The 27,208-nt window shown below is 41.3% G+C and overlaps 1 protein-coding gene across 1 annotated transcript; it reads left to right on the top strand.

Moving 5' to 3' along the window:
* phb (prohibitin) lies at positions 1–26,482 on the top strand. The gene is made up of 6 exons (XM_063037965.1): positions 1–210; positions 3,511–3,672; positions 3,938–4,080; positions 8,491–8,607; positions 15,894–15,989; positions 25,352–26,482. Exons 1-6 carry the CDS (start codon positions 123–125, stop codon positions 25,565–25,567), a joined length of 822 nt encoding a protein of 273 aa, XP_062894035.1. The 5' UTR covers positions 1–122; the 3' UTR covers positions 25,568–26,482.
* The last annotated feature ends 726 nt before the right edge of the window (positions 26,483–27,208 follow it).

The raw sequence follows: 27,208 nt of genomic DNA on the forward strand, positions 1-27,208 counted from the left end.
GGGTTGAGTCTGCGCAGTGGGAGCGTGGAGGTGACCGTGTGGCCTTGGTCATAGCAGCAGCTGGTGAACATTGTCTTATTCGTTTTTTCCTCATTATTTTGGGCCGTTTTCTGAAGCCAGGAATGGCCGCGAAAGTTCTGGAGACCATTGGGAAGTTTGGAATCGGGCTGGCTATTGCTGGAGGGATCGTGAACTCGGCGCTTTACAACGGTGAGCTGTCCCCAGCGTGTGGTTTTTGGCGGGGGCCCATTCCTCGGGCCTGCATTCACCTGCCGGAGCTCGGCTTGTCAGCTCTGGGCTAGGGGCTGTGTATTCGAAGCTCAAGCTGTTTCCCCACGTTGCGTCTCGCCATTATGCAATCTGCAGGTTATTCAAAAATTGCAAACTTATTCTTTCGGGTGTCTAACTTCCAATTTGGGCTGCCGCAGGATAAAGGGAAATTTCGTTTAATAGTTTGGAGTTTGCTGATTTGGAAGATCATGAGTCATTGTCCTGAATTAACATTGTTAACGTTTGATGTTCATCTGCCAAAGTGGCATGTAATAGCAAAATTTATTTAATAAGTAACAATAAAAGTATAAATGTTAAGATATTTCTTTTATGGTGTTGTTACAGCTATGGACCGAAACATCGACTGTTTATTCATTTCCATAGATGTTGCCTGACCTGCTGAGTTCTGAATGCATTTTGAGTGCGTTGCAATGGAGCTCCAGTGTCCTTCCCCTCTCCTCCCTTTTTATTCTGATGTCTCCCCCTTCCTTTCAAGTTCTGAAGAAGGTTCCTCCAGCATTTTGTGTGTATTTTGCTTTGGATTATCAGCATCTGGAGAATTTGTGTGTCATAGTCATACTTTATTGATCCCGGGGGAAATTGGTTTTCGTTACAGTTGCTCCATAAATAATAAATAGTAATAAAACCATAAATAATTAAATAGTAATATGTAAATTATGCCAGGAAATGAGTCCAGGACCAGCCTATTGGCTCAGGGTTTCTGACCCTCCAAGGGAGGAGTTGTAAAGTTTGATGACCACAGGCAGGAATGACTTCCTATGACGCTCTGTGTTGCATCTCGGTGGAATGAGTCTCTGGCTGAATGTACTCCTGTGCCCAACCAGTACATTATGTAGTGGGTGGGAAACATTGACCAAGATGGCATGCAACTTAGACAGCATCCTCTTTTCAGACACCACCGTCAGAGAGTCCAGTTCCATCCCCACAACATCACTGGCCTTATGAATGATATGACGTTTCTTTCTTTCTTTCTTTTTAAATCTTTTTATTGAATAAGTATACAAAAAGGTAAGCCATATAGGCACTAATACACTGTTAGAATATAATAAAATTACAAGAGATATTAATACAAAAAAAAGTGATACAAACAATGTAATTTAAACATAACATACTAAGGTAACATAATAGTATACTAATTTTTATATATATATATCAATAGAGAAAAGGAAACAAAACCCACCGTGCAACTAACTAAAAGCAAAGCAAAGCAATGGGCTAACTTGGAACCAAGCAGAGTTAAAAAACTTAAAATCACGTCCTCAATCCCGACCTCCATTAAAAATAGTAAAAAAAAACAAGAAGCGTATATAAATATGGAGCAAAAAAAGAGAAGAAAAAAAAATTACATTAAATGAAAATATTGAATAAAGATCTCCAGGTCTGTTCAAATTTAAATGAGGAGTCATAAAGATTGCTTCTAATTTTCTCCAAGTTCAAGCATAACATCGTCTGAGAAAACCAAAAAAAGGTAGTTGGAGCATTAAGCTCTTTCCAATGTTGTAAGATACATCTTTTCGCCATTAAAGTAAGAAATGCAATCATTCTACGGGCTGAAGGAGAAAGATTACTGGAAATTTTAGGTAGTCCAAAGATAGCAGTAATAGGGTGAGGAGAGATATCTATATTCAATACCTTGGAGATAATATCAAAAATGTCTCTCCAAAAAGTTTCCAGAGTAGGACAAGACCAAAACATATGAGTTAAAGAGGCTATCTGCCCGGACATTTATCACAAAAAGGATTAATATGAGAATAAAAGCGAGCTAATTTATCTTTGGACATATGTGCTCTATGAACAACTTTAAATTGAATTAGGGAATGTTTAGCACAGATAGAGGAAGTATTGACTAATTGTAAAATCTGCCCCCAGTTATCCACGGAAATGATAGACCCCAATTCCTGTTCCCAATCTACCCTAATCTTATCAAATGGAGCTTTCCGAAGTTTCATAATAATATTATAAATCATAGCCGATGCACCTTTCTGACATGGATTAAGGTTAATTATAGTATCTAAAATGTATGTAGGAGGAAGCATTAGAAAAGAAGAAAGTATAGTACTTAGGAAATTTCTAACTTGTAGATATCTAAAAAAATGTATTCTTGATAAATTATATTTATTAGATAATTGTTCAAAAGACATAAGGGAACCATCTAAAAATAAATCCAAAAACCGTGAAATACCCTTAGTCTTCCAAATTTGAAAAGCACAATCCGTAAAAAATACGTTACCTAAAATAGGAATCACTAGCCCAAATTGGTTAAGATCAAAACATTTTCTGAATTGAAACCAAATACGTAAGGTATATTTAACTATCGGGTTAGATACCTGTTTGAGGCGTTTCAAATCAAAAGGAAGAGAGGAACCTAAAATAGAGCCAAGTGTATAGCCCTGAACAGATTGTAATTCCAATGCTACCCATTTAGGAATGGATAGTATATCCTGGTCAAGTAACCAAAATTTCATATGTCGAATATTAATTGCCCAATAATAGAATCTAAAGTTAGGTAATGCTAAACCTCCATCTCTCTTAGCTTTCTGTAAATGTATTTTACCCAGTCTCGGGTTTTTATTTTGCCAAATAAATGAAGAAATTTTTAAGTCAACTTTATCAAAAAAAGATTTTGGAACAAAGATTGGTAATGCCTGAAATATATATAGAAATTTTGGCAAAAACAAACATCTTAACTGCATTAATACGACCAATCAAAGTTAGATATAAAGGAAACCATTTAGATGAAAGTTGAATAATATGGTCAATTAAGGGTAAAAAGTTAATCTTAAATAAATCTTTGGATATAACATTTATAGTTAATCTGTTAATTGTGGCGGTTTATGAATAATTTTTACTCGTGTTCCGATACCTCTGAATGCTAACTTTCTACAGACTACTTTAATATTGCACTGCAGTATTTTTCTCATTTGTGTTCAAGTCTTGGAGTGGGATTCCAATGTTGCTGAGAGTGCCAACTGAACTTGGTTCTGAGATTTTTTTCCCCCGGTCATTGATTAGAAGTGTTGAGCGTTAAGTCAACTAGAACCCTTGCAACTATAATAGCAGGCTTCCAGCTCGAGGAATGTGGTAATGATCAGATTATTGCATTCAGTGAAGGAGGCCTAAATAAACAATGTTTCTTGGGTGATATATATTAAAAATGCCACTTAAAATGAACCAACAAGCATTTTTAAAAAAAAAAGCTCCTGTCTTTCATTTCCATAGTTGATGCTGGACACAGAGCAGTGATATTTGATCGATTTCGTGGTGTTCAAGAAGTTGTTCGTGGTGAAGGCACACATTTCCTTATTCCATGGGTACAAAGGCCAATCATTTTTGACTGTCGATCACAACCAAGAAATGTTCCAGTTGTCACAGGTAGCAAAGGTCAGTATAAAAATTTTCTTTTTTTTTGGTCAGTGTTAATTGTTAAGAATTTGTGGGAATATACTGAGAATTCGAAGAATTAATGTGCAGTTGAATTGATAAAATGTTAATATAAATTTTTGCTGAGATGAGCAGTTCGACCTCTTCATATTAAATTATAAGATGCCAGCAGTGGAGTATAAAATTGAATGTGTCATACATTACTAAAATGATGAAATTTGGACAAAAGTCTTGAATTACACAACTTTGTTTTCCTGTGTTACAGATTTACAGAATGTAAATATCACACTGCGTATACTGTTCAGACCAGTGACTGACCAATTGCCCAGAATTTACACCACCATTGGTGAAGATTATGATGAAAGAGTTCTGCCATCTATCACAACAGAAATCCTGAAGTCTGTTGTTGTGAGTACCTTAACAGTTTATGATGATGGGGAATAAGGATAAATACTTCAAGAATTAAAAATGCTTGTACACTTATGGCACATTACAAATCTAGCGTTCTTCCATTGGATCTGTTAATGATGGGAATATTTCACCACTAACTCAATATTAAAGCTATATTTTAGCTGCTTTACTGTGCAATAGTTTTTGCCCCTTAAATTTTTTATCACCTACAAGTTGCAGAGCTGGAAACATGCATATTTGTTTCTGCAGTTGGTTATTGCACTTTGTCAACCTGTTTAAAAACAATGTTGTGCGGATCTTTTAACCAAGATCAATCTAACTCTTCCCTCCTACATAACCCTCCATTTTTCTTTTTATCCATGTGCCTGTCTAAGAATTTCTTAAATGCCCTTAATGTATCCCCTCTACCACCACCTCCAGCAATGTGTTCTATGCACTTACCATTCTGTGTGTGTACAAACACCTGTCTCTGATATTCCCCCCCTTCAGTCACCTTAAAAATCTGTCTTCTCATGTTAGCCGTTACTGCCTCTACTCAGAGACCTCCAGACAGAACACGCTTCATCTAGTACCACCCTGCCTTCTGTGGGCAATCCAATTCCAACTCCATGCAACCAAGTTTCCCTGGATCCTATGGCTCCTGACCTTCAAATGAACATGGAGAACCTTGTCATATTCTTAACTAAAATCCATACGCGCTGCATCCAGTACTCTACCTTCATCAGTTTGTTTTGTCATGAACTATCCTTCCCCCATATGCTCAAATGCGCTACAATAGTTTGCCCACCATTGATGTAAGACTTGTTGGTCTATAATACCCAAAATTATCCCTTTTACATTTCTTCAACAAAGGATAGCCATCTTCCAATCTTGTACTACTCCTGTGGCCAGTGAGGACATGAAGATTGTCTAGTGGCACAACAGTCTCCTCCTTCACTTTTTTTTTGTAGTAACCTGGGGCATATCCTGTCCGGCCCTGAGACTTGCCTATCCAAATGTACTTCAAAGTTCCAACACATCATTTTTCTTCACCTTGACATATTCCAGCATATTAGCCTGTACTAAGCTGACCTCATTTGTCAAGGTCCCATTCACTGGTGAATACTGAAGCAATATTCATTAAGGACCTCCCCTACTTCCTCTGAATCCAGGCATGTTTGTTCTTTTATCCCTGATCGGTTCTACTCTCTCTGTAGTTATCCTCGTGTTCTTCACGTACACGCTTAATGCAACTTCCCATGGCCTTCTCATGTCCCCTTCTAGCTGTCCTAAGTCCCTTCTTAAGCACTTTGCTGATTACCTTAATACTCTCAAGAGCACTATCACAAACAAGAGAAAATCTGTAGATGCTGGAAATCCAAGCAAGACACGCAAAATGCTGGAGGAACTCGAGGACTAAACAGTCGATGTTTTGGGCCGAGACCCTTCATCAGGACTGGAGGAAAAAATGAGGTCAGAGTAAGAAGGTGGGGGGAAGAGAGGAAGAAATGCAAGGTGGTAGGTGATAGGTGAAACCAGGAGTGGGGAGAGATGAAGTAAAGAGCTAGGAGGTTGATCGGTGAAAAAGATATAGGGCTGGAGAAGGGGTAATCCTATAGGAGAGGGTGGAAGACCATGGAAGAAAAGGAAGTGGGGGGAGCATCAGAGGGAGGTGATGGGCTGGTAAGGAGATATGGCGAGAGAGGGAAATGGGAATGGTGAGGGGGGAGGAGGATTACCAGAAGTTTGAGAAATCGATGTTCATGCCATCTGGTTGGAGGCTACCCATAAGGTATTGATTCTCCAACCTGAGTGTGGCCTCATCACGGCAGTAGAGAAGACCATGGATTGGCATGTTGGAATGGGAAGTAGAATTAAAATGGGTGGCCACTGGGAGATCCCACTTGTTCTGGCAGGTGGAGCATAGGTGCTCAGCAAAGCGGTCTTTCAATCTACGTTTGGTCTCACCAATTATACAGGGGGCCACACTGGGAGCACCAGACATTGTAGATCCCAACAGATTAACAGGTGAAGTGTTGCCTCACCTAGAAGGACTGTTTGTGGCCCTGAATGTTAGTGAGGGGGCAGGTGTAGCATTTGTTCTGCTAGCAAGGATAAGTACCAAGAGGGAGATCAGTGGGGAGGGACAAATGGGCAAAGGAAATACGTAGGGACTTTCTTCTGGCACTCGTTCTGCTTGCAAAATAAGTGTTACACCTGCCCCTACACTGCCTCCCTTACTACCATTCAGGGCCCCAAATACCCCTTCCTGGTGAGGCGACACTTCACGTGTAAGTCTGTTGGGGTCACCTGAATCTGGTGTCCTTGTGTATTGGTGAGACCCAACATAGAATTGAAACCGCCTCGCCAGGCACCTACGCTCCATCCACCAGAAAAAGTGGGATCTCCCAGTGGCCACCCATTCCAACATGTCACTCCATGGCTGCCTCTTCTGCCATGATGAGGCCACACTCAGGTTGGAGGAGCAACACCTTGTATTCCGTATGGGTGGTCTCCAACCTGATGGCATGAACATCGATTTTTCGAACTTCCTGTAATGCCCCTTGCCCACTCACCACTCCCATTTCCCTCCCACGTTATCTCCTTACCTGCCCATCACCTCTCTGGTTTTCCTCCCCCTTCCCTTTTCCCAATGGTCTTCTAATCTATCAGATTCCTTCTTCTCCAGAACTGCATCTCTTTCACCAATCGACTTCCCAGCTCTTTACTTCAACCCCCCACCCCAGGTTTCACCCACCTTCTTACTGGGATTCCTCATCTTTTTTTCCAGTCCTGATGAAGGGTCTCAGCCCAAAACATAGAATGTTTACTCTTCTCCTTGAGATGCTACCTGGCCTGCTGAGTTCCTCCAGCATTTTGTGTTTGTTTCTCAAGAGTCCTATTTGATTCATGCTTCATAAACCTTAAGTATCCTTCCCCCTTAACTCTTGACTAAATGTTCCACCTCTTGTCAACCATAGCTCCTTCAGCCTACTATTTTTTCCCTGCGTCAGTGGGACAAACCTGCCCAGAACCCCATGCAAGTGCTCCCTAAACAATCTCCATATTTCCCTGAGAATATTTGTTCCCAATTTACACACCCAAGTTTCTGCCTAATAGCATCATAATTCACCCTCTCCAATTAAATATTTCCACATACCATCTGCTCCTGTCCTTATTCAGGTCAACACTAAAGGTCAGGGAGTTGTGGTCTGTCTCCGAAATGTTCACCTGCTGAGAGGTCTGTCCCCTGACCAGGTTCATTGCCTCGTACAGATCCAGTATGATCTCTCCTCTAGTCTGCCTCTCCACGTACTGTGTCAGGAATTCTTCCTGGACACACCTAACAAATTCCACCCCATCTAAACCTCTTGTACTAAGGAGGTATTAATTAATATGAGGGAAATTGAAGTCACCCATAACGAGAACCTTGTTATTTTTGCACCTTTCCAAAATTTGCCTTCCAATCTGTTCCTCATTGTCCCTGTTCCTACTGGAGAGCCTATAGAATACTCCCAATAGTCTGATTACTCCCTTCCTGTTTCTGACATCTGTGCTGACTCAGTGCATCCAAAACAGGTATTGCAAATTGTTCCAATGCCATATAAATGCACTATAACAAAAGGAGATCAGAGGGACAAGATTTTCCCCACACAGAAATGATTATCTGGTATCAGCTGCCAGTGGAAGCAGATGCGATTGCATCTTGAGAGATGTTTAGGCATACTTTATAGGAAAGATGCAGAAGAATATTGATCTTATGCAGGCAAAAAGGATTAGTATAGGTAGGCATTACGTTGGTATCAACAGGGTGGGTTATAATGGCCCATTTCTGTGGTTCTGCTATATGTTCTCTGATATATAGCATACGAAGTTTCACTGACTTTCAGGTAGGTGGAAAGGGTTATGTATTCAGCCTTTTGCAGGATATTGGATTGGGCATTTTAAAATTTGTGCACTAGCCAGATGTGCTTTATTGTTTTCAAATGTCTCCTGAAAAAATTTGTATCTGCTCTTGACATTCCTGTTTATTCCAACAATATTCTAAATCATTTCAACTGTGAAGCTAACATTTCAAAGTCCACCATATAAAAGGACTGATTTAAGTTCTGCACAACAGCAATGTATTGCATCCATATGCAGACAGGCAGGAATGAGTATTAATCATCTGAACAAGTTTTCAAATAGAAATGAGCCATTCAGCCCAACCAGCTACACTGCACTCTTGTTTTTATCCATCAGTTTAAGCCATGTATGTGTTTGTCTTAGATCAGTAGTTTTTCCACATTTTGTCATTGAATTGTAAAATTTTAAATTGGAATCATTTGGATGCATTTATACAGACGACTTCAGAGTTAGCAAGTTTCGTATTGTCATTTCTAATCTATAATTATTTGCCAAGCAAATACAAAATTGTGTATGTTCCAGGCTCGGTTTGATGCTGGTGAGCTAATCACGCAGAGAGAGCTGGTCTCCAGACAGGTTAGCGAGGATTTGACAGAGAGAGCTGCGACTTTTGGACTCATCCTGGATGATGTGTCACTGGTAATATTTGCATTTTCATCTGCTATCTTCCCTGCATTCTTATGGCTTCTTGGGTTATTTAACCTTGATTCAGTATTTTAATTATCCGCATTCTTTAAGAAGAAATTTTAAATTATGGTCCAGTAAAGCTCAGTCTTGCAATTTCTGTGATATATTTTGTTCCGGTAATGAATTTGATTGCTTCTGTTATCTTAGGCATAGCTAAGAGTGGTAGGGAGGTGACAATGACACATGTCTTTGCTGAAAAGCTGCATGAAATATGTATTCCAAGCTTAAAGTCAACAACTTACAGCCATCTATCTTCAGAAAATACCACTGTAATCTGATTTTGTGAAAAATGTCATTATAACACTTAATTTCATTGGAGTCCAGATCTTTTTATGCCAATATAATTTGGTCTGAATTATCAACATTTGAAATAAGGAACAGCAATCTCATAGCTTTCAGTAAGAAACTTTGAGTTAAATGAAAATTTTAAAAATGTGCAAAAGCTGGAAATCTGAAATAAAGACAACTTGTTGGAAAAAAAACACAACAGGTCAGGCAGCAATTGTGAAAAGAGAAACAGCCAACATTTCAGTCACAAACAAGAAAAAACCTGCCAATGCTGGAAATCCAAGCAACACACACAAAATGCTGGAGGAACTCAGCAGGACTGGAGGAAAAAAAGCTGAGGAGTAGATTTGAAAGGTTGGGGGAGAGGAGAGAGAAACACCAGGTGATAGGTGAAACTTGGAGGGGAGACATGAAGCAAAGAGCTGGGAAGTTGGTTAATGAAAGAGACATGGGAGAAAGAAGAAAGGCGGGGGGAGAGGAACACCAGAGGGAGACAATGGGCGGGCAAGGAGATAACATGAGAGAGGGATAAGGGGATAGGACATATTGGAATAAGAAGGAGAATTAAAATGGGTGGCCACTGGGAGATCCCCCTTGTTCTGGCAGATATAGTGTAGATGCTCGACGAAGCCATCTTCCAGTCTATGTCGGGGCTCACCGATATACAGGAGGTCACACTGGGAGCACCAAACACAGTAGATGACTTCAACAGACTCACAGTTGAAGTGTCGCCTCACCTCGAAGGACTGTTTGGGGCCCTGAATGGTCGTGAGGAGGGAGGTGTAGCACTTGTTCCACTTGCAAGGATAAGTGCCAGAAGGGAGATCAGTGTGGAGGGACAAATGGACAAGGGAATCATGTTGGACACGATCCCCATGGAAAGCAGAAAGCGGTTGGGGATGGGGGGGGGGTGTGTTTGCTGGTGGGATCCGGTTGGCGATGGCAGAAGGTGAGGACAAGAGGAATATTCTCCCTGGTAACGTGGCGGGAGGATGGGGTATAGACATGTGTGAAATGGAAGAGGTGTGGTTGAAGGCGGCATTGATGGTGGAGGAAGGGAAGCCCCTTCCTTTGAAAAAGGAGGACATCTCCTTCATTCTAGAATGAAAAGCCTCATCCTGAGAGCAGATGCAGTGGAGTTAGAGGAATTGAGAGAAGGGCATGGCGTTCTTACAAGTAACAGGGTGGGACGAGGTATAGTCCAGGTAGCTGTGAGAGTCCGTGGTTTGTAATAGACATTGGTGGATAAGCTGTCTGCAGAGATAGAGACCGTAAGATCGAGAAAGGGGAAGGAAGTGTTGGAAATGGACCAGGTGAATCCTGAGAGCTAGGTGGAAGTTGGAGGCAAAGTGGATGAAATCAACAAGTTTAGGTCTGTGGTCGTTCATCTGGTTCTGAAGGTGAATGGACTCACCTAAAATATTTATCGTTTCTCTTCACACATGCTGCCTGACACACTAGGTTCTTCCAACATTTTTCTTTTCTAAAGTTCTGTGTTATTTCATCACTGAACTATATTCTGGACCACCCAACAGTCTGCGGGATTTAGAGGAACAAATTCACAGAGATTGTGGACAGTTGCAAGAAACATAAGGTTGTGATAGGTGATTTTAACTTTCCACATATTGACTGGGATACCCATGCTGTAAAAGGAGATTGAAAAGAGTTTGTCAAATGGGTTCAGGAAAGTTCCCTTAATCAGTACACGCAAGTCCCAACGAGAAAGCGTGCAATACTTGATCTGTTAGGGACTGTTTGTGTCAGGGAATACTTTGCATCTAGTGATCATAATTCTATTACTTTCAAGGTGATTATGGAGAAGGATAGGTCCAGTCCTTGGGTTGAGATTCTAAATTGGAGGAAGACCAATTTTGATGGTATCAGAAAGGATCTGGCAAGTGTGGATTGGGACAGATTGTTTTCTGGCAAAGGTGTACTTGATAAAGTGGGGTGCTTTCAGAAGTGAAATTTTGAGAGTATAAAGCCTGTCGGAATAAAAGGTTAAAAATAATAGGTGTAGGGAACCTTGGTTTTTAGTAGTAATGGGGCCCTGGTTAAGAAGAAAGATGAGCAGATGGCTCTTGGGGTTTAAGTTCATAGCTTCCTGAGAGTGGCTACATAAGTTGATAGTGTGGTTAAGAAGGCACAGTCAAGGCATTGAGTTCAAAAGTGAAGAAGCTTAATAACATTTTCGACAGCATCTGGAGTATTGCATACAGTTCAGGTCGCTCCGTTATAGAAAGGATGTCAAAGCTTCGGAGAAGGTACAGAAGAGGTTTACCAGGATATTGCCTGGATTAGAGGGCATGTGCTATCATGAAAGGTTGGAAAAATTTTGGGCTATTCTCTGTGGATTGAAGAAGACTGAGGGAAGATCAGATAGAGCTTTATAAGGTTATGAGAGGCATGGATAGACAATATCTTTTTCTAAGGGTTGAAATGTCTAATGCAAGAGGGCATGCATTTAAAGTGAGAGGGAGTCATTTGAAAGGTGATGTGAGGGGCAAGTTGTTTTTTTTAACCTAGAGTGGTGGGTGCCTAAAATACGCTGCCTGGGGTGGTGGTAGAGGCAGAAACATTAGAAACTTTTAAGAGATGTGTAGATAGGCACATGAATGTGAAGAAAATGCAAGGATATGAATGTTGTGTAGGCAAAAGAGATTAGTTTAGTTAGACATTTGATTGCTGATTTAATTGGCTCAGCACAATATTGTGGGCTGAAGGGCCTGTCCCTGTGCTGTACTGTTCTGTTATATCTGCAGGTGTAGGTTGGGATAGGTTGTTTTCTGGCAAAAGGATACTTGGTAAGTGGGAGGACTTTTAAAATGAAATATTGAGGGTACAGATTTTGCATGTTCTTTTTAGAATAAAAGACAAGGCGAACAGGTTTAGGGATCCTTGGGCTTTGAGGGGTATTGAGGCTCTGGTTAAGGAGGCACATATCAAGTATAGGCAGTTTGGATCAAATAAGTTGCTTGAGGAGTGTAAGAAATGTAAGAGAACATTTGAGAGAAATCAGCAGAGCTAAAAGAGAACACTTTGCTCTGGAGATGTGAATGAGGATCCCAAGGGCTTCTATAGCTATATTAAGTGCAAAAGGATATTAAGGGACAAAATTGGTCCTCTGGAAGATTGGAATGGTGAACTATGCATGGAGCCAAAATGGGAGGAATCTTAAATGGATTGATTAGGGATAGTCATCATGGCTTTGTGTGTGGCAGATCGTGTCTAACCAATCTTAGTTTTCTCAGGATGTTACCAGGAAAGTTGATGAAGGTAAGGCAGTGGATATTATCTACATGGACCTCAGCAAGGCATTCCACAAGGTCCCACATGGGACGTTAATCAAGAAGGTTCAGTCACTTGGCATTCTGGATGAGGTGGTAAATTGAAGCAGATGTTGGCTTTGCAAGAGACGCCAGAGAGTGGTAGGTAGTAGATGGTTGTTTCTCTGACTGGAGGCCTGTGACTAGTGGAGTGCCGCAGGGCTTGGTGCTAGATTGTTCGTCATCTGTATTAACAATCTGGATGATAATGCAGTTAACTGGATCAGAAAGTTTGGGGATAGCACCAAGATTGGGTGTATAGTGGACAGCGAGGAAGACTATGAAAAGTTGCTGCAGGATCTGGACTGGTTGGAAAAATGGCAGATGGAGTTTAATGCAGACAAGTGTGAGATGTTGCACATTGAGAGGACCAACAACGGTAGGCACATGGTGAGAGGACAGGCAATGAGGAGTGTGGTAGGTCAAAGGGATCTGGGAATACAGGTTCATAATTCATAGGGTTGTAAAAAAAAGCTTTTGGTGCATTGGCCTTCATAAATCAAAGTATTGAGTACAGGAAATAGGATGTTATTTTGAAGTTGTTTAAGACATTGGTGAGGCCTAATTTGGGGTATTGTATGTTGTTTTGGTCACTTACCTACAGGAAAGATGTAAATAAAGTTAAAAGAGAATGTAGAAAAAGTACAAGGATGTTGCCAGGACTGAAGGACCTAAGTGATATGGAAAGATTGAATAGGTTTGAATTTTATTCCTTGAAACTTAAAAGATTGAGAGGAGATTTGATAGAGGTATACAAAATTATGAGGGGTATAGATAGGGTAAATGCAAGCAGGCTTTTTCCGCAGAAGTTGGGTGAGACTACAACTGGAGGTCATGGGATAAAGGTGAAAAGTTTTAAGGGGAACATGAGGGGAAACCTTTTCAGTCAGAAGATGGGGAGAGTTTGGAACAAGCTGCCAGCACAAGTGGTGCATGCGAGCTTGATTTCAATGTTTAAGGAAAATTTGGATAGGTACATGAATGGTAGGGGTATGGATGGCAGATCAATGGAACTAGTCAGTTTAAATGGTTTGACATGGACTAGATGCGCCAAGAGGTTTGTTTCTGTGCCGTAGTTTTCTCTGACTCTTTAATTATAAGAAATTCGCAGAACAGAGAAGTGGTACTGGAGCTCCCATGCTCTGGAGGTGGTGTTTAGCTGCTTGATTAAGCCACTCAGCAGTAGTACAGGTTGACCACCACAAATCTGGAATGATTGGGACCTGTGGATTAGTGATTTTGCTGAATCACAAGTGGTTAGGTTAGGATTAAATAGATAAACACCTCTAACCCACTTGATGATCACCTCAACCTTGGATATTACAGAAAAAAGAAATGATAAGTGAAAAGCAATTTTTTCACTGGTCTGTCTGTCAACTGCACTTAGTAGCCACTTCATAAACAGGGAGCGATATTTAGCCTTCAAAGATACCATAAACATTATTCTTTACCAAGAGTTCTGTTTTTGGGTGCACAGAGTGGTTATCTAAAATCAGCATCCTCTGTAGTCAGTGTTCATCTTGGAGTACAGTGTTGGTTTCGTCCACAATGCTTGGGACTTAAATTTTCATCAGAAACTAACTTACTTGACGAACTCAGCAGCCACTTCCTTGTCTGCTGACAGTTTTTCACCATAGACTGCACGAAATTTTATGCCATGTCGCACTCATCACACTCGTAATCCAGTCCTAATTCTTTATGAAATAATTTTGCTTGTTCCTTCATCATCACTTCTGACAGTTCTACACCTTTGCTGATGTGAAGTTTAAACCACTTTATGATAACTTTGTCAATTTGTAAACATCTTCCATCTTTCATTGTTTTCCTTATGCGCATCTGTTTTTCTGATTCACTATCAGCAAAGAACTGGCACAATTTTTCTTTCTATTTCTTTATATCATAAACTGTGGAAGAGCAAGTGTTACACAAATGCTTTTCACAAACACACCGCTGTTGAGTTTTTCAGAACTTCCACCTTGTCTGCTATAGACAACGAATAGTGTTTGCACTTTACACCACGAGAAGTACTTCCCTTATTCAATGAAGATGTGACTGGGGCTAGATAAGCACAGGTTATAAAAGTAAATGTAGAATAACAAAGGAATGACTTGCTTCTTTTAAAGACAGTGCCAACAGCTGATTTTGTTAATAGCGCCACCAAAACAGTGGTGACGAGTTGGCACAGCGATGCGGGAAATTAGGCTGGCGAAAATTATGTTCGAACCAGCGGTGGAACTGGATTACTGAATGTCAGAGTTGAAGTGGTCGACCTGTATTATAATATGCTTCTCTTAAGATCCCCCACGCAGTAAATTTTGATTATGAACAGCTGTTTTGGTTTTCATATTTATTAAGGCGATAACACTAATCAGTACTAAAAGCTATTTTTAATTCCATTGTGTTTTTATTTCTCAGTTAATTCTGCAGTTTGTCTCATTTGAAAGTTACCATCACCAGAAATGCTCCTTGTCTTATTGTGATTTGATGCTATTGTTAAAACAGTCCAATATTAATCCTACTTATCCATGTTCTCTTTCCCATCCTGTATTTATCCAGTTTTCTCTTGAAAGTTGTAATAATCTTGTGTCTGGTGTCAGTATCCCTCAGCTCTCTAGTACTTTCAATTTGGATTGTATCCAGGTTTAGCAGAACTTGATCTCTCAATTTTCTATCACAAGGTTGAAGTAATAAAAAAAGTCCATCAAAGATCAGTAGCCTCGACTTGCACATATTCTGATGATTGTTACAATAATATTGAAATAAAGAGAGGTTTGTTATATTACAATAGCAATGCCACAGATGCATTGGGGAGGAAGGAACGTAGATTGAATTACTTCAAACGCTGCAGACTTGGAAAAGAGTGAGTGAAAAGTGCCTAAAGTCAGTGAAAAACATTTTAGCATTTGGGCTAATGAAGGCTGCTTTACTGAGCTTTCACTTTAGCTTGTTCTGGTGAAAATGGAAATTTTCAGAACCTGCATTTAGCTGACCTTTTAGATCAGAGTTACTTCAAATGCCGATTACTCATTGACAGCTATTGGTGCAAATTTTTTGACAAATGGAGTTGCGTATACGTGACTGTGTAATTGATCCATTACATGTATATAAGAAAGCTTACAGAGAAAAAAAAAACAATGTTGGTATTTTTGAAGTATTTAGCTAACCTAATATTGGGGTGTGTATGGTAATACATAATTATACCTTGGTTATGCAGTCTGATTCTCTGGTGAAAAAGTCTGATCAGTACAAGAAAATGTTTGACAATTCTATTTTGTGAGATTGTACCAATAGGGAAAAATGGTGAGAGTTTAAAAACTTAAATTTGAGAATGTTGAGTTTGAGATTCTAGTTCCTAAAATTCTATACCCCAGTAAATATATCATGACCAGCTACTACTTACCATTGTGACCATGAGCTCACAGTCTCTGCAAGAATTTTTCATTTAAAACTGCAGGATGAAAATGCATAAAGCAAATCCTCCTTCCCTCATTGTTGATCAACTGTGAATTCCAGCAATTACACATTCTGAAATTTCCCAGACTTGGTACAATTGGTTTGCTAGCAGTGTTTGATTATTCATTTTGTATTTTTGATCTTGATATACCTACCTTTTTTTCCCTACAGACTCATTTGACCTTTGGCAAAGAGTTTACAGAGGCTGTGGAGCTGAAGCAGGTTGCACAACAGGAAGCTGAGCGAGCCAGATTTATTGTAGAAAAAGTGAGTACTGGGTTGCAATACTAGTTACCTATTTGCAATCCAAACAAGAAAACAAATAGTTTATGAATGAAAAGTAAATCTAGTAAGAAGTTTAAAGCTCATTTGAAGTTGGTCAACCTGGACAATCATTCCCTCTAATCTTACAAATTCTAGCAGCTTGCTCCAACACAGTGGTTCTCAACATGGGCCAAAGGACCATGCTGCAAGTAAAAAAACAAAAAACTTGGAGCCATAGGGGTTTTTGGCCATTTTAATGAAATATTATTAAAATATATAAATAAATTGCATATTTTTTTTAATTGGAACCCTGAATGAACTCAATGGGAAAATATGTTAGATGATGCAAATGAGGCAGCAAAGCGGATTAGCCTGTGTGTGGGTGGAAGGAGGGGGTGCGGCATGTCAATATTATCTCTACTTCGGCTTGACCATGCACCAATCACCATTCACACCCTGCGGGACAGCCTGCTGAGCCCTGCTCCACATCCACCCCCAATCACAAACTGCACTTTGGGCAGGGCAAGGCCAATCAGTGAGTATGCAGCAAGATGCTGATTCTGTTCCACTGACCTGTGCGTGTTATAATACTTACAGAGCATGGCATAGAGGCAGTGGGGTCATCTGCCAGAAATGGCTAAACTGCAGAGAGGCAAGAATGTATGAAACACTATCTACCATTACAGCTTCCATTAAATCCCTGATGCTTGGCATATTTTGAAAGGAAGCTCAGTTCACTTTTCTTGATAGTATTGCAGCATTTCTAAGTGGGAAGATCACATCAGCAAACAACACAACCAGCGGCAACATCCTGCAGATATTTCACAAAAATTCTTTTGTATCTCCTTTCAAATATGATTCTACTATTAAGCTGCATGCAATTGGAACCTGTGAGTTACATTTTGATGGTGTGTAATTGGGCCAATTGAGCAATCTGGTGTTTTGATGTCTCCGAGGGAGTTCAGTGAGGTTTGGACTGGAGAGTGTAGCCTGGAAGCTTGGAGACCATTTTCGACTCCATTGCTCCCCTCCAATTGAGGGGTCAAGCAAGTTTGAAGTTGATGAGAACGAGAGTGGAGGATGGAAGGGTGTTTGCCATCTGCCTGCATTTGACCGGTCTTAATTTCCTTCTCACTGGCTGCTGTCGGAGGAAAGTTCAAGCCTTGGGTTCCGTGCTGCAAGGATTGATTGGCGAGGCTGTGGACTTGTTTTGGGGGGGATTTTGAAGATCGTGTTGCATGTATTTCTGGATTCTGGTTACTCTTTTTGTCGCTGTTTTTGAGCAGTTTGATCGATCAGGACTGGGGCACTTCACTGCTTTGTCTGACATTTTATCTGTCAGAAATACTTGAAAAACCAAATTTATTAAAGTTACAAGAAAAAAACTGCAATCTCATAATATGCAAAGAGGCTATTACTGCTTTCCTTAGAAACTGCAAGCTTTTCAGCAGCAATACTGAACCTTGCGAGTTTAAGTAATTTCCTTCACCGTCCACTCTTAAAATAGACAATAGGTGCAGGAGTAGGCCATTCAGCCCTTTGAGCCAGCACCACCATTCACTGTGATCATGGCTGATCATCCACAATCAGTATCCAGTTCTTGCCTCATCCCCATAATGTTTGATTCCACTATCTTTAAGAGCTCTATCCATCTCTTTCTTGAAAGCATCCAGAGACTTGGCCTCCACAGCCTTCTGGGGCAGAGCATTCCATATATCCACCACTCTCTGTGTGAAAAAGTTTTTCCTCAACTCCGTTCTAAATGGCCTACCCCTTATTCTTAAACTGTGGCCTCTGGTTCTGGACTCACCCATCAGCGGGAACATGCTTCCTGCCTGCAGCGTGTCCAATCCCTTAATAATCTTATATGTTTCAATAAGATCCCCTCTCAGCCTTCTAAATTCCAGAGTATACAAGCCCAGTCACTCCAATCTTTCGACATATGACAGTCCCGCCATCCCGGGAATTAACCTTGTGAACCTACGCTGCACTCCCTCAATGGCAAGAATGTCCTTCCTCAAATTTGGAGACCAAAACTGCACACAGTACTCCAGGTGTGGTCTCACCAGGGCCCTGTACAGCTGCAGAAGGACCTCTTTGCTCTTATACTCAATTCCTCTTGTTATGAAGGCCAGCATGCCATTAGCTTTCTTCACTGCCTGCTGTACTTGCATGCTTGCTTTCAGTGACTGATGTACAAGAACACCTAGATCTCGTTGTGCTTCCCCTTTTCCTAACTTGACTCCATTTAGATAATAATCTGCCTTCCTGTTCTTACCACCAAAGTGGATAACCTCACATTTATCCACATTAAACTGCATCTGCCCACTTACCCAGCCTGTCCAAGTTGCCCTGCATTCTCACAAAACATCCTCCTCACATTTTACACTGCCACCCAGCTTTGTGTCATCAGTAAATTTGCTAATGTTACTTTTAATTTCCTCATCTAAATCATTAATATATATTGTAAACAGCTGCAGTCCCAGCACTGAACCCTGCGGTACCTCACTGGTCACCGCCTGCCATTCCGAAAGGGACCCGTTAATCGCTGCTCTTTGTTTTCTGTCAGCCAGCCAATTTTCAATCCATGTCAGTACTCTGTCCCCAATACCATGTGCCCTAACTTTGCCCACTAATCTCCTATGTGGGAATTTATGAAACATAGAAACATAGAAACATAGAAAATAGGTGCAGGAGTAGGCCATTCGGCCCTTCGAGCCTGCACCGCCATTTATTATGATCATGGCTGATCATCCAACTCAGAACCCAGCCTTCCCTCCATACCCCCTGACCCCTGTAGCCACAAGGGCCATATCTAACTTCCTTTTAAACATAGCTAATGAACTGGCCTCAACAGTTTGCTGTGGCAAAGAATTCCACAGATTCACCACACTCTGTGTGAAGAAGTTTTTCCTAACCTCGGTCCTAAAAGGCTTCCCCTCTATCCTCAAACTGTGACCCCTCGTTCTAGACCTCCCCAACATCGGGAACAATCTTCCCGCATCTAGCCTGTCCAATCCCTTTAGGATCTTATACGTTTCAATCAGATCCCCCCTCAATCTTCTAAATTCCAACGAGTACAAGCCCAGTTCATCCAGTCTTTCTTCATATGAAAGACCTGCCATCCCAGGAATCAATCTGGTGAACCTTCTTTGTACTCCCTCTATGGCAAGGATGTCTTTCCTCAGATTAGGGGACCAAAACTGCACACAATACTCCAGGTGTGGTCTCACCAAGGCCTTGTACAAGTGCAAGTAGTACCTCCCTGCTCCTGTACTCGAATCGTCTCGCTATAAATGCCAGCATACCGTTCGCCTTTTTCACCGCCTGCTGTACCTGCATGCCCACTTTCAATGACTGGTGTATAATGACACCCAGGTCTCGTTGCACCTCCCCTTTTCCTAATCGGCCACCATTCAGATAATAATCTGTTTTCCTATTTTTGCCACCAAAGTGGATAACTTCACATTTATCCACATTAAATTGCATCTGCCATGAGTTTGCCCACTCACCCAACCTATCCAAGTCACCCTGCATCCTCTTAGCATCCTCCTCACTGCTAACACTGCCACCCAGCTTTGTGTCATCCGCAAACTTGGAGATGCTGCATTTAATTCCCTCATCCAAGTCATTAATATATATTGTAAACAACTGGGGTCCCAGCACTGAGCCTTGCGGTACCCCACTAGTCACCGCCTGCCATTCTGAAAAGGTCCCGTTTATTCCCACTCTTTGCTTCCTGTCTGCTAACCAATTCTCCACCCACACCAATACCTTACCCCCAATACCGTGTGCTTTAAGTTTGCACACTAATCTCCTGTGTGGGACCTTGTCAAAAGCCTTTTGAAAATCCAAATATACCACATCCACTGGTTCTCCCCTATCCACTCTACTAGTTACATCCTCAAAAAATTCTATGAGATTCGTCAGACATGATTTTCCTTTCACAAATCCATGCTGACTTTGTCCGGTCATTTCACCGCTTTCCAAATGTGCTGTTATCACATCCTTGATAACTGACTCCAGCAGTTTCCCCACCACCGACGTTAGGCTAACCGGCCTATAATTCCCCGGTTTCTCTCTCCCTCCTTTTTTAAAAAGTGGGGTTACATTAGCCACCCTCCAATCCTCAGGAACTAGTCCAGAATCTAACGAGTTTTGAAAAATTATCACTAATGCATCCACTATTTCTTGGGCCACTTCCTTAAGCACTCTGGGATGCAGACCATCTGGCCTGAAAGACTTTAAGTCCAGGTACACTACATCCACTGACTCTCCCTTGTCCATTTTCATAGTTACATCCTCAAAAAATTCCAGAAGATATAGTCAAGCACAATTTCCCCTTCATAAATCCATGTTGACTTGGACCAATCCTGTTACTGCTATCCAGATATGTGGTAATTTCATCTTTTATAATTGACTCCAGCATCTTTCCCACCACCGATGTCAGGCTAACCGGTCTATAATTCCCTGTTTTCTCTCTTCCTCCTTTCTTGGAGAGGGACAACATTAGCCACCCTCCAGTCCACAGGAACTGATCCTGGATCTACAGAACATTGGAAAATGATTACCAATGCATCCACGATTTCTAAAGCCACCTCCTTAAGTACCCTGGGATGCAGACCATCAGGTCCCAGGGACTTATCAGCCTTCAAACCCAACAGCCTATCCAACACCATTTCCTGCCTAATATAAATTTCCTTCAATTCATCCATTACCCTAGGTCCTTTGGCCACTATTATATTTGGGAGATTGTTTGTGTCTTCCCGAGTGAAGACAGATCCAAAGTACCTGTTCAACTCGTCTGCCATTTCCTTGTTCCCCATAATAAATTCACCTGCTTCTGTCTTCAAGGGCCCAATTTTGGTCTTAACTATTTTTTACCTTTTCACATACCTAAAGAAGCTTTTACTATCCTCCTTTATATTCTTGGCTAGTTTACATTCATACCTCAGTTTTTCTCTGCGTATTGCCTTTTTAGTTACCTTCTGTTGCTCTTTAAAAGTTTCCCAATCCTCCGGCTTCCCACTCGTCTTTGCTATGTTATACTTCTTTTATTTTTATACTGTCCATTACTTCCCTTGTCAGCCACGGCCTCCCCTTACGCCCCTTAGGATCTTTCTTCCTCTTTGGAACGAACTGATCCTGCACCTTCCGCATTATTCCCAGAAACACTTGCCATTGCTGTTCCACTGTCATCCCTGCTAGGGTATTGTTCCATTGAACTTTGGCCAGCTCCTCCCTCATAGCACCATAGTTCCCTTTGTTCAACTGTAATACTGACACTTCCGAGTTTCCCTTCTCCCTCTCAAATTGTAGATTAAAACTTGTCATATTATGGTCACTACCTCCTAATGGCTCCTTTACCTCGAGGTCCCTGATCGAATCCGGTTCATTGCACAACACTAGATCTAGAATTGCGTTCTCTCTGGTAGGCTCCAGTACAAGCTGTTCTAAGTAGCCATCTCGGAGGGACTCCACAAACTCCCTTTCTTGTGGTCCAGTACCAACCTGATTCCTCCAGTCGACCTGCCTGTTGAAGTCCCCCATAACAACTGTAGCATTACCTTTGCGACATGCCAATTTTAACTCTTGATTCAACTTACACCCTACATCCAGACTACTGTTTGGGGGCCTGTAGATAACTCCCATTAGGGTCTTTCTAGCCTTAGAATTTCTCAGTTCTATCCATACTGACTCTACGTTTCCTGATTCTATGTCCCCCCTCGCAAGGGACTGAATATCATTCCTTACCAACAGAGCCACCCCACCCCCTCTGCCCATCAGTCTGTCCTTTCGATAGGATGTATACCCTTGAATATTCATTTCCCAGCCCCTGTCCACTTGAAGCCATGTCTCTGTTATTCCCACAACATCATACTTACCAATTTCCAATAAAGCTCATCCACTTTATTTCTTATACTCCGTGCATTCATATACAATACTTATAATTCATTACTCCCCTCACCTCCCATATCAATTCCTATTTCACTTGGCCATACTGTACGATCCCTTCTTGAGCTTTCTGCTCTGTTGATTCTGCTTTTTTTCTTTTCTTATTCTCACTTTCCCTTTATCTCCATCCTTATATTTCCAGTTCGTCCCCTCCCTCCCCCCCACTACTTAGTTTAAACACACCGGTGTTGCAGAGGCAAACCTGCCTGCCAGAATGCTGGTGTCCCGCTTATTAAGGTGCAACCCGTCCCTTTTGTACAATTCATTCTTACCCCGAAACATACCCCAATGGTCCAAGAATGTAAATCCTTGCTTCCTGCACCAGTTCCTCAGCCACACATTCAGATCCATTATCTCCCTGTTCTTGACCACTCCAGCACGAGGAACAGGAAGCAAAACCGGAGATTAGGTACAGAAGTAGACCATTCGGCCCTTCGAGCCTGCACCGCCATTCTGAGATCATGGCTGATCATCTACTATCAATACCCGGTTCCTGCCTCGTCCCCATAACCCTTGATTCCCCTATCCATAAGATACCTATCTAGCTCCTTCTTGAAAGCATCCAGAGAATTGGCCTCCACTGCCTTCTGAGGCAGCGCGTTCCACACCTCCACAACTCTCTGGGAGAAGAAGTTCCTCCTCAACTCTGTCCTAAATGACCTACCCCTTATTCTTAAACCATGCCCTCTGGTACTGGACTCTCCCAGCATCTGGAACATATTTCCTGCCTCTATCTTGTCCAATCCCTTAATAATCTTATATGTCTCAATCAGATCCCCCCTCAATCTCCTTAATTCCAGCGTCTACAAACTGGAGATAACCACCCTGGGAGTCCTGCTTTTCAGCCTTCTTCCGAGTTCTCTGAAGTCACGCTGTAGCATGTCTTTCCTCTTCTTTCCCACGTCATTTCTACCGACATGTACCACCACTTCCGGATGTTCACCTTCACTCTTGAGGATTCCCTGCAATCGGTCTGTGACATCCTGGATCCTGGTACCAGGGAGGCAACACACCATCCTTAAATCTCGCCTGTTGCCACAGAAACCCCTTTCTGTACCTCTCACTATGGAGTCCCCTACTACCACGGCTCTGCCTGACGTCTGTCTCCTCGGCTTTGCTTCAGCACCAGTTGTTGACTCGCAGACTGGCACTGCCTTCTGTCCCGACAGCTTCCAAGAGGGAGAACCTGTTTACGAGAGGCACATCTCCCGGGGTCTCCTGTACTTCAGGCATCCTTTCCTTGCTCATCGTCGTCCCCCTTCTCTCTTCCGGTATCCTGGGTGTAACAACCTCACTGTAGGTCCTGTCCAGAAAACTCTCGTTCTCCCGGATGAACCTAACGTCATCCAGTTGCCTCTCTAGTGCTGCAACAGGGTCCTTCAGAAGCTGAATCTGGACACATTTTCCACAGGTGTAGGATCCAGAGGCACCATCAGTGTCCCTGACCTCCCACATCATGCACGCAGCACACTGAATCAGCACAGCGGTTATCTCCTCATCACCTCTCACCCTCTCCAACTGTGGTGTAGTCTCCTCTCTCAGCCTCCTCGCCAAAGATTCGCACTTTTCTGACAAGGCACTTCCCTCGACAAGGCCGCTCCCCTAGAGCGAGCCTTGCTTATATTAGCTGATAGTTTGAGTAATTAGCTTCACCTGCCGCGCCTCCTCTGACCTAGAATTGTAAGATGATCAAATTGTGTATCTTGATTATTTGAAACAACTGCACACTGATAATGGAATTTCGGTCCAGAGACCGGCTGGAGATGCATATTCCAGATTGGCTGGTGGAGCCATTTGGGGTGAATGTGAATGATGTCGACACCACATTGCAAGAATGTCTTATTGAGCTGAAGAGTGATATAACAGCTCAAGCGAAATTCAAACATGGCAAGGAAAATTTCTAAATAACCGGTGATATTCAAAATAAGTTTCCACAGCTTTGGGAGAAAGCCAAGTTGTTTTTAATTGGATTTCCCACCTCTTATCTAGTTGAATGTGGTTTTAGTCAAGCTCTTCACCTGCTATCAAAAGCTTGTAACTGTCTTGATATGAAAAGAGGAGATCTTTGATAATCTTTAACCAAGTTGCAACCAGATATTCAAAACCACGGTACTTTGCATCAGTCACAAGGATCCCATAAATACCCAAAGTAAAAATGTTATGTATTTTTTTGTTGGTTGGAAGAAAATTTTATATAATAAATGAAGTATCCTATTCAGAGTTTTAACATAGTTTTTATATACACCTGCGGTGCCGATGGTTGGCATCCGTTTGTCTCAAAGGACAATGCGTGATGATCATCACAAGTCTGGCTGGAAGGTATGGAGATTCTGAGATGCCCAGTCATCAAGATCCTCTTGGCCTCACCAGTGTAGTCCAAAGGAAAGCTTATATAGCAATACGTTTGGCAGCAGCTTGGCTGCAGGAGCTGACGGAAGGATGTTCATTGATGTCCAGCCTCCATAGGGGCTCTACTCCGGATTTGCTGTCTGGGTTCACTCCCGTAACCTTCGTCTCTCCCGACGCTGCCCACAAGGCAGTGGGGCAATTTACCCATAGCTAGGGATCTGGTTCACGAGCACCAGGGCGCGTCCACACACCAGTGGGCCTGCGTGCTACATGTGGGCCAGACCTCCTCCCTGTCCTCTGTAATTCAGCCTAAGTCTGAAAGGAGTTCAGTTTCCATGTGTCGCCAGCGAGGAGGCACTACATGAGGCTTGCTGTTGGAGAGGCTGTGTACTGGCAGGGAAAGACTTGCAAGTCGCGAGACCGCTAGCCAGTGGTGGAAGCTGAAACTGAGAGCAACACGCAGTGCCCACTACATTACTATAGTGGGCACATCACAACAACCATTTTGACACCTGTAACATAATATAATATCTCAACCTGTTAAAATATAAATATTGACTGAATAAGAATAATCAGTACAGTTGATCAAAAAAAATCTTAAGCATCTAATGGAGACTATAGAAGGTGGGAACCACAGAGGTAAATTGAAGTCACAAGTGGGCCACAAACAAAGGTTGAGAGTCACTGTTGCAGTTAATTGCCCAGTTAAATAACTACCTTGCAGAAAGGTAGTAGTAGATTTTCATGATAAGCATAAATTACAACAAATGTTAATGAAACCATGGGAGTTTTTTTTGAGGCGCTGCTCATGTTTTGAAGCATCTTTAACTTGAAGAATTTGGGTTAAATTTCTGTAGCCACAGTGGTTTGAATATGGAATTAGCTGCCAAATGGTGTAATTAAAATGAATAACAGATGCTTTTCGGGGAAGTTGAATAAATTTGTTGGGGAGAAGGGAATAGAACATGCTGATATAAACCGTTGTGGGAGAACGGTGTGCAGATTAGGCAGAGAAGTAATTTTCATTCTGTAACACATTGCAACATTGTTTTGTTGAATAGGCTGAACAACAGAAGAAAGCAGCTGTTATTGCTGCAGAAGGGGACTCCAAAGCTGCAGAACTCATCGCTAATTCCCTGTCACAAGTCGGGGATGGTTTGATTGAACTGAGAAAACTGGAAGCTGCTGAAGATATCGCTTTCCAACTCTCAAGGTCCCGCAATGTAACCTATTTACCATCTGGTCAGTCAACATTACTCCAGCTGCCCCCACATTAACAAAGAACTTTGTCACAATACATTGTGTGTCCAGAATAGCAAAATCTTATGTATGTCCTATCCCTCAATACCATCTTTGGTACCAAAAGTTTCATTAGTTGACCATTAGAAAGAATTACAAAAGGAAAAATTATCAATAATTTGTTCAATGTTTAATTTTTTAAGCATTCTTTCCTAATGCTGTAGTGTGACTTATTCTTGCTCTGCTGCAGGAATTGCCAAAATTTAAAATATACAAATAACCAAGATCCAAAGTTATGTTATTAGAGTTCTTGGAAAAGTAATGTTCCAGCAAGATGATATGCAATTTGTGATTAAAGCATGATGTAAAATTGAAATGTGGATTAAAATCAATGACAGCATTGTATTGATTGTTCTTTAAATGCAAACTATAGAAAATTCTGTATTCGTTCTGCTTTGAATACTCAGTATAGAAAATTATATTTAATGACTGTCATAATGGATGCGCAAGTAATTTTTTAATTCAATAAATGTACTGAAGTCATTAATATTTTGTACTCATCATTTAATTTTAATTGTTGTGGTCTACTGCTTTATAAATTGAATGTGCAGCTATGGAACTGAGTAGATGCAAATGTGCAGTGCCACAGTGAGATGGATTTAATGCTGATTTCTTTACCACCAAGTTCCTTTGTGGGGATGGTGAAGAAGATAGTTAAGATGAACATTTTAATTGTTCCTAGACGTGAAGGAGCCAAAATATCGTCCCAAAGATTCTTAACACTAGTAGCTGATTTAGAACAATAGTTCTGGACATGTAAAACCTGCCACTTGGTTGCCAATTATATCCTAGTGCATGGGTGGTAAACTTTGGCATACATAGGGATGGCATGCGCAAGGATTCTGTTGGCCCATAGTATGCAGTTCCGTCTTTTGATTCTGTAAGCCCAATTCTTAATAAAAAGATATATAATGATTATCTTCACTGCCAAACAAAGCAGAAAATTATTTTACAACTTAAGAGCAATCAGATGTTTTCACAGTAAATCTCTCATGCAGGAGTGTGATGTTGGATGATACATTTTGAAATGCTTGCAGAATGGGTGTACACATCAGTAAGCTGTTATAATAACAATACTATTTAGAAATGATGTTATTTTAAAAATCTTTTTAAAAGATTAATCATTTTTAACAGGTTTTCTAAAATTAATTTATTTCAAACTGTTATATTAGTACATATAAATGAGCAATGACTTGTCCTTCTTCCTTAACTTTCATAATTATTGTTGCTAATTCATCAATGATAATCTGTACTAAAATTGTCCTGGCACACAAGAATTTTCAGGTGATAGCCAATTTGGTCCCGCTCCTGTCCTTGGGATTGTGCAAGAAATCGTAAGAGGAATAGGCCGCTTTGCTATTCAACAAGATCATTGCCATCTTTAATCCTTATACTGTATATAATTTATCCCTATATCCCTTAATTAGTCTGAATTTTCAGAGATCTATGTATCTTAGTTTTGAATGCAATTCTTGACTGAGCCCACACAGCCCTCTGGAATATGGAATTTCAAAGATCCACCACCCTCCCAAGTAAAGGCGTTCTTCCTCCTTTCAGTATTAAATGACCTCTTATTTTTAAAATTGTATCTGAGTTCTCAGTGATTTGTTCAAAGAACA

This window comes from Mobula hypostoma, chromosome X1 (assembly GCF_963921235.1).
Source record: "Mobula hypostoma chromosome X1, sMobHyp1.1, whole genome shotgun sequence".
In the NCBI taxonomy this organism is placed as follows: Eukaryota; Metazoa; Chordata; class Chondrichthyes; order Myliobatiformes; family Myliobatidae; genus Mobula; species Mobula hypostoma.

Coding starts and splice junctions, on each gene's coding strand:
- phb (XM_063037965.1), top strand. CDS start 123: ATGGCCGCGAAAGTTCTGGAGACCATTGGGAAGTTTGGAATCGGGCTG. Junction 211..3,510: donor GAACTCGGCGCTTTACAACG/GTGAGCTGTCCC, acceptor TCATTTCCATAG/TTGATGCTGGACACAGAGCA. Junction 8,608..15,893: donor TCCTGGATGATGTGTCACTG/GTAATATTTGCA, acceptor TTTTCCCTACAG/ACTCATTTGACCTTTGGCAA.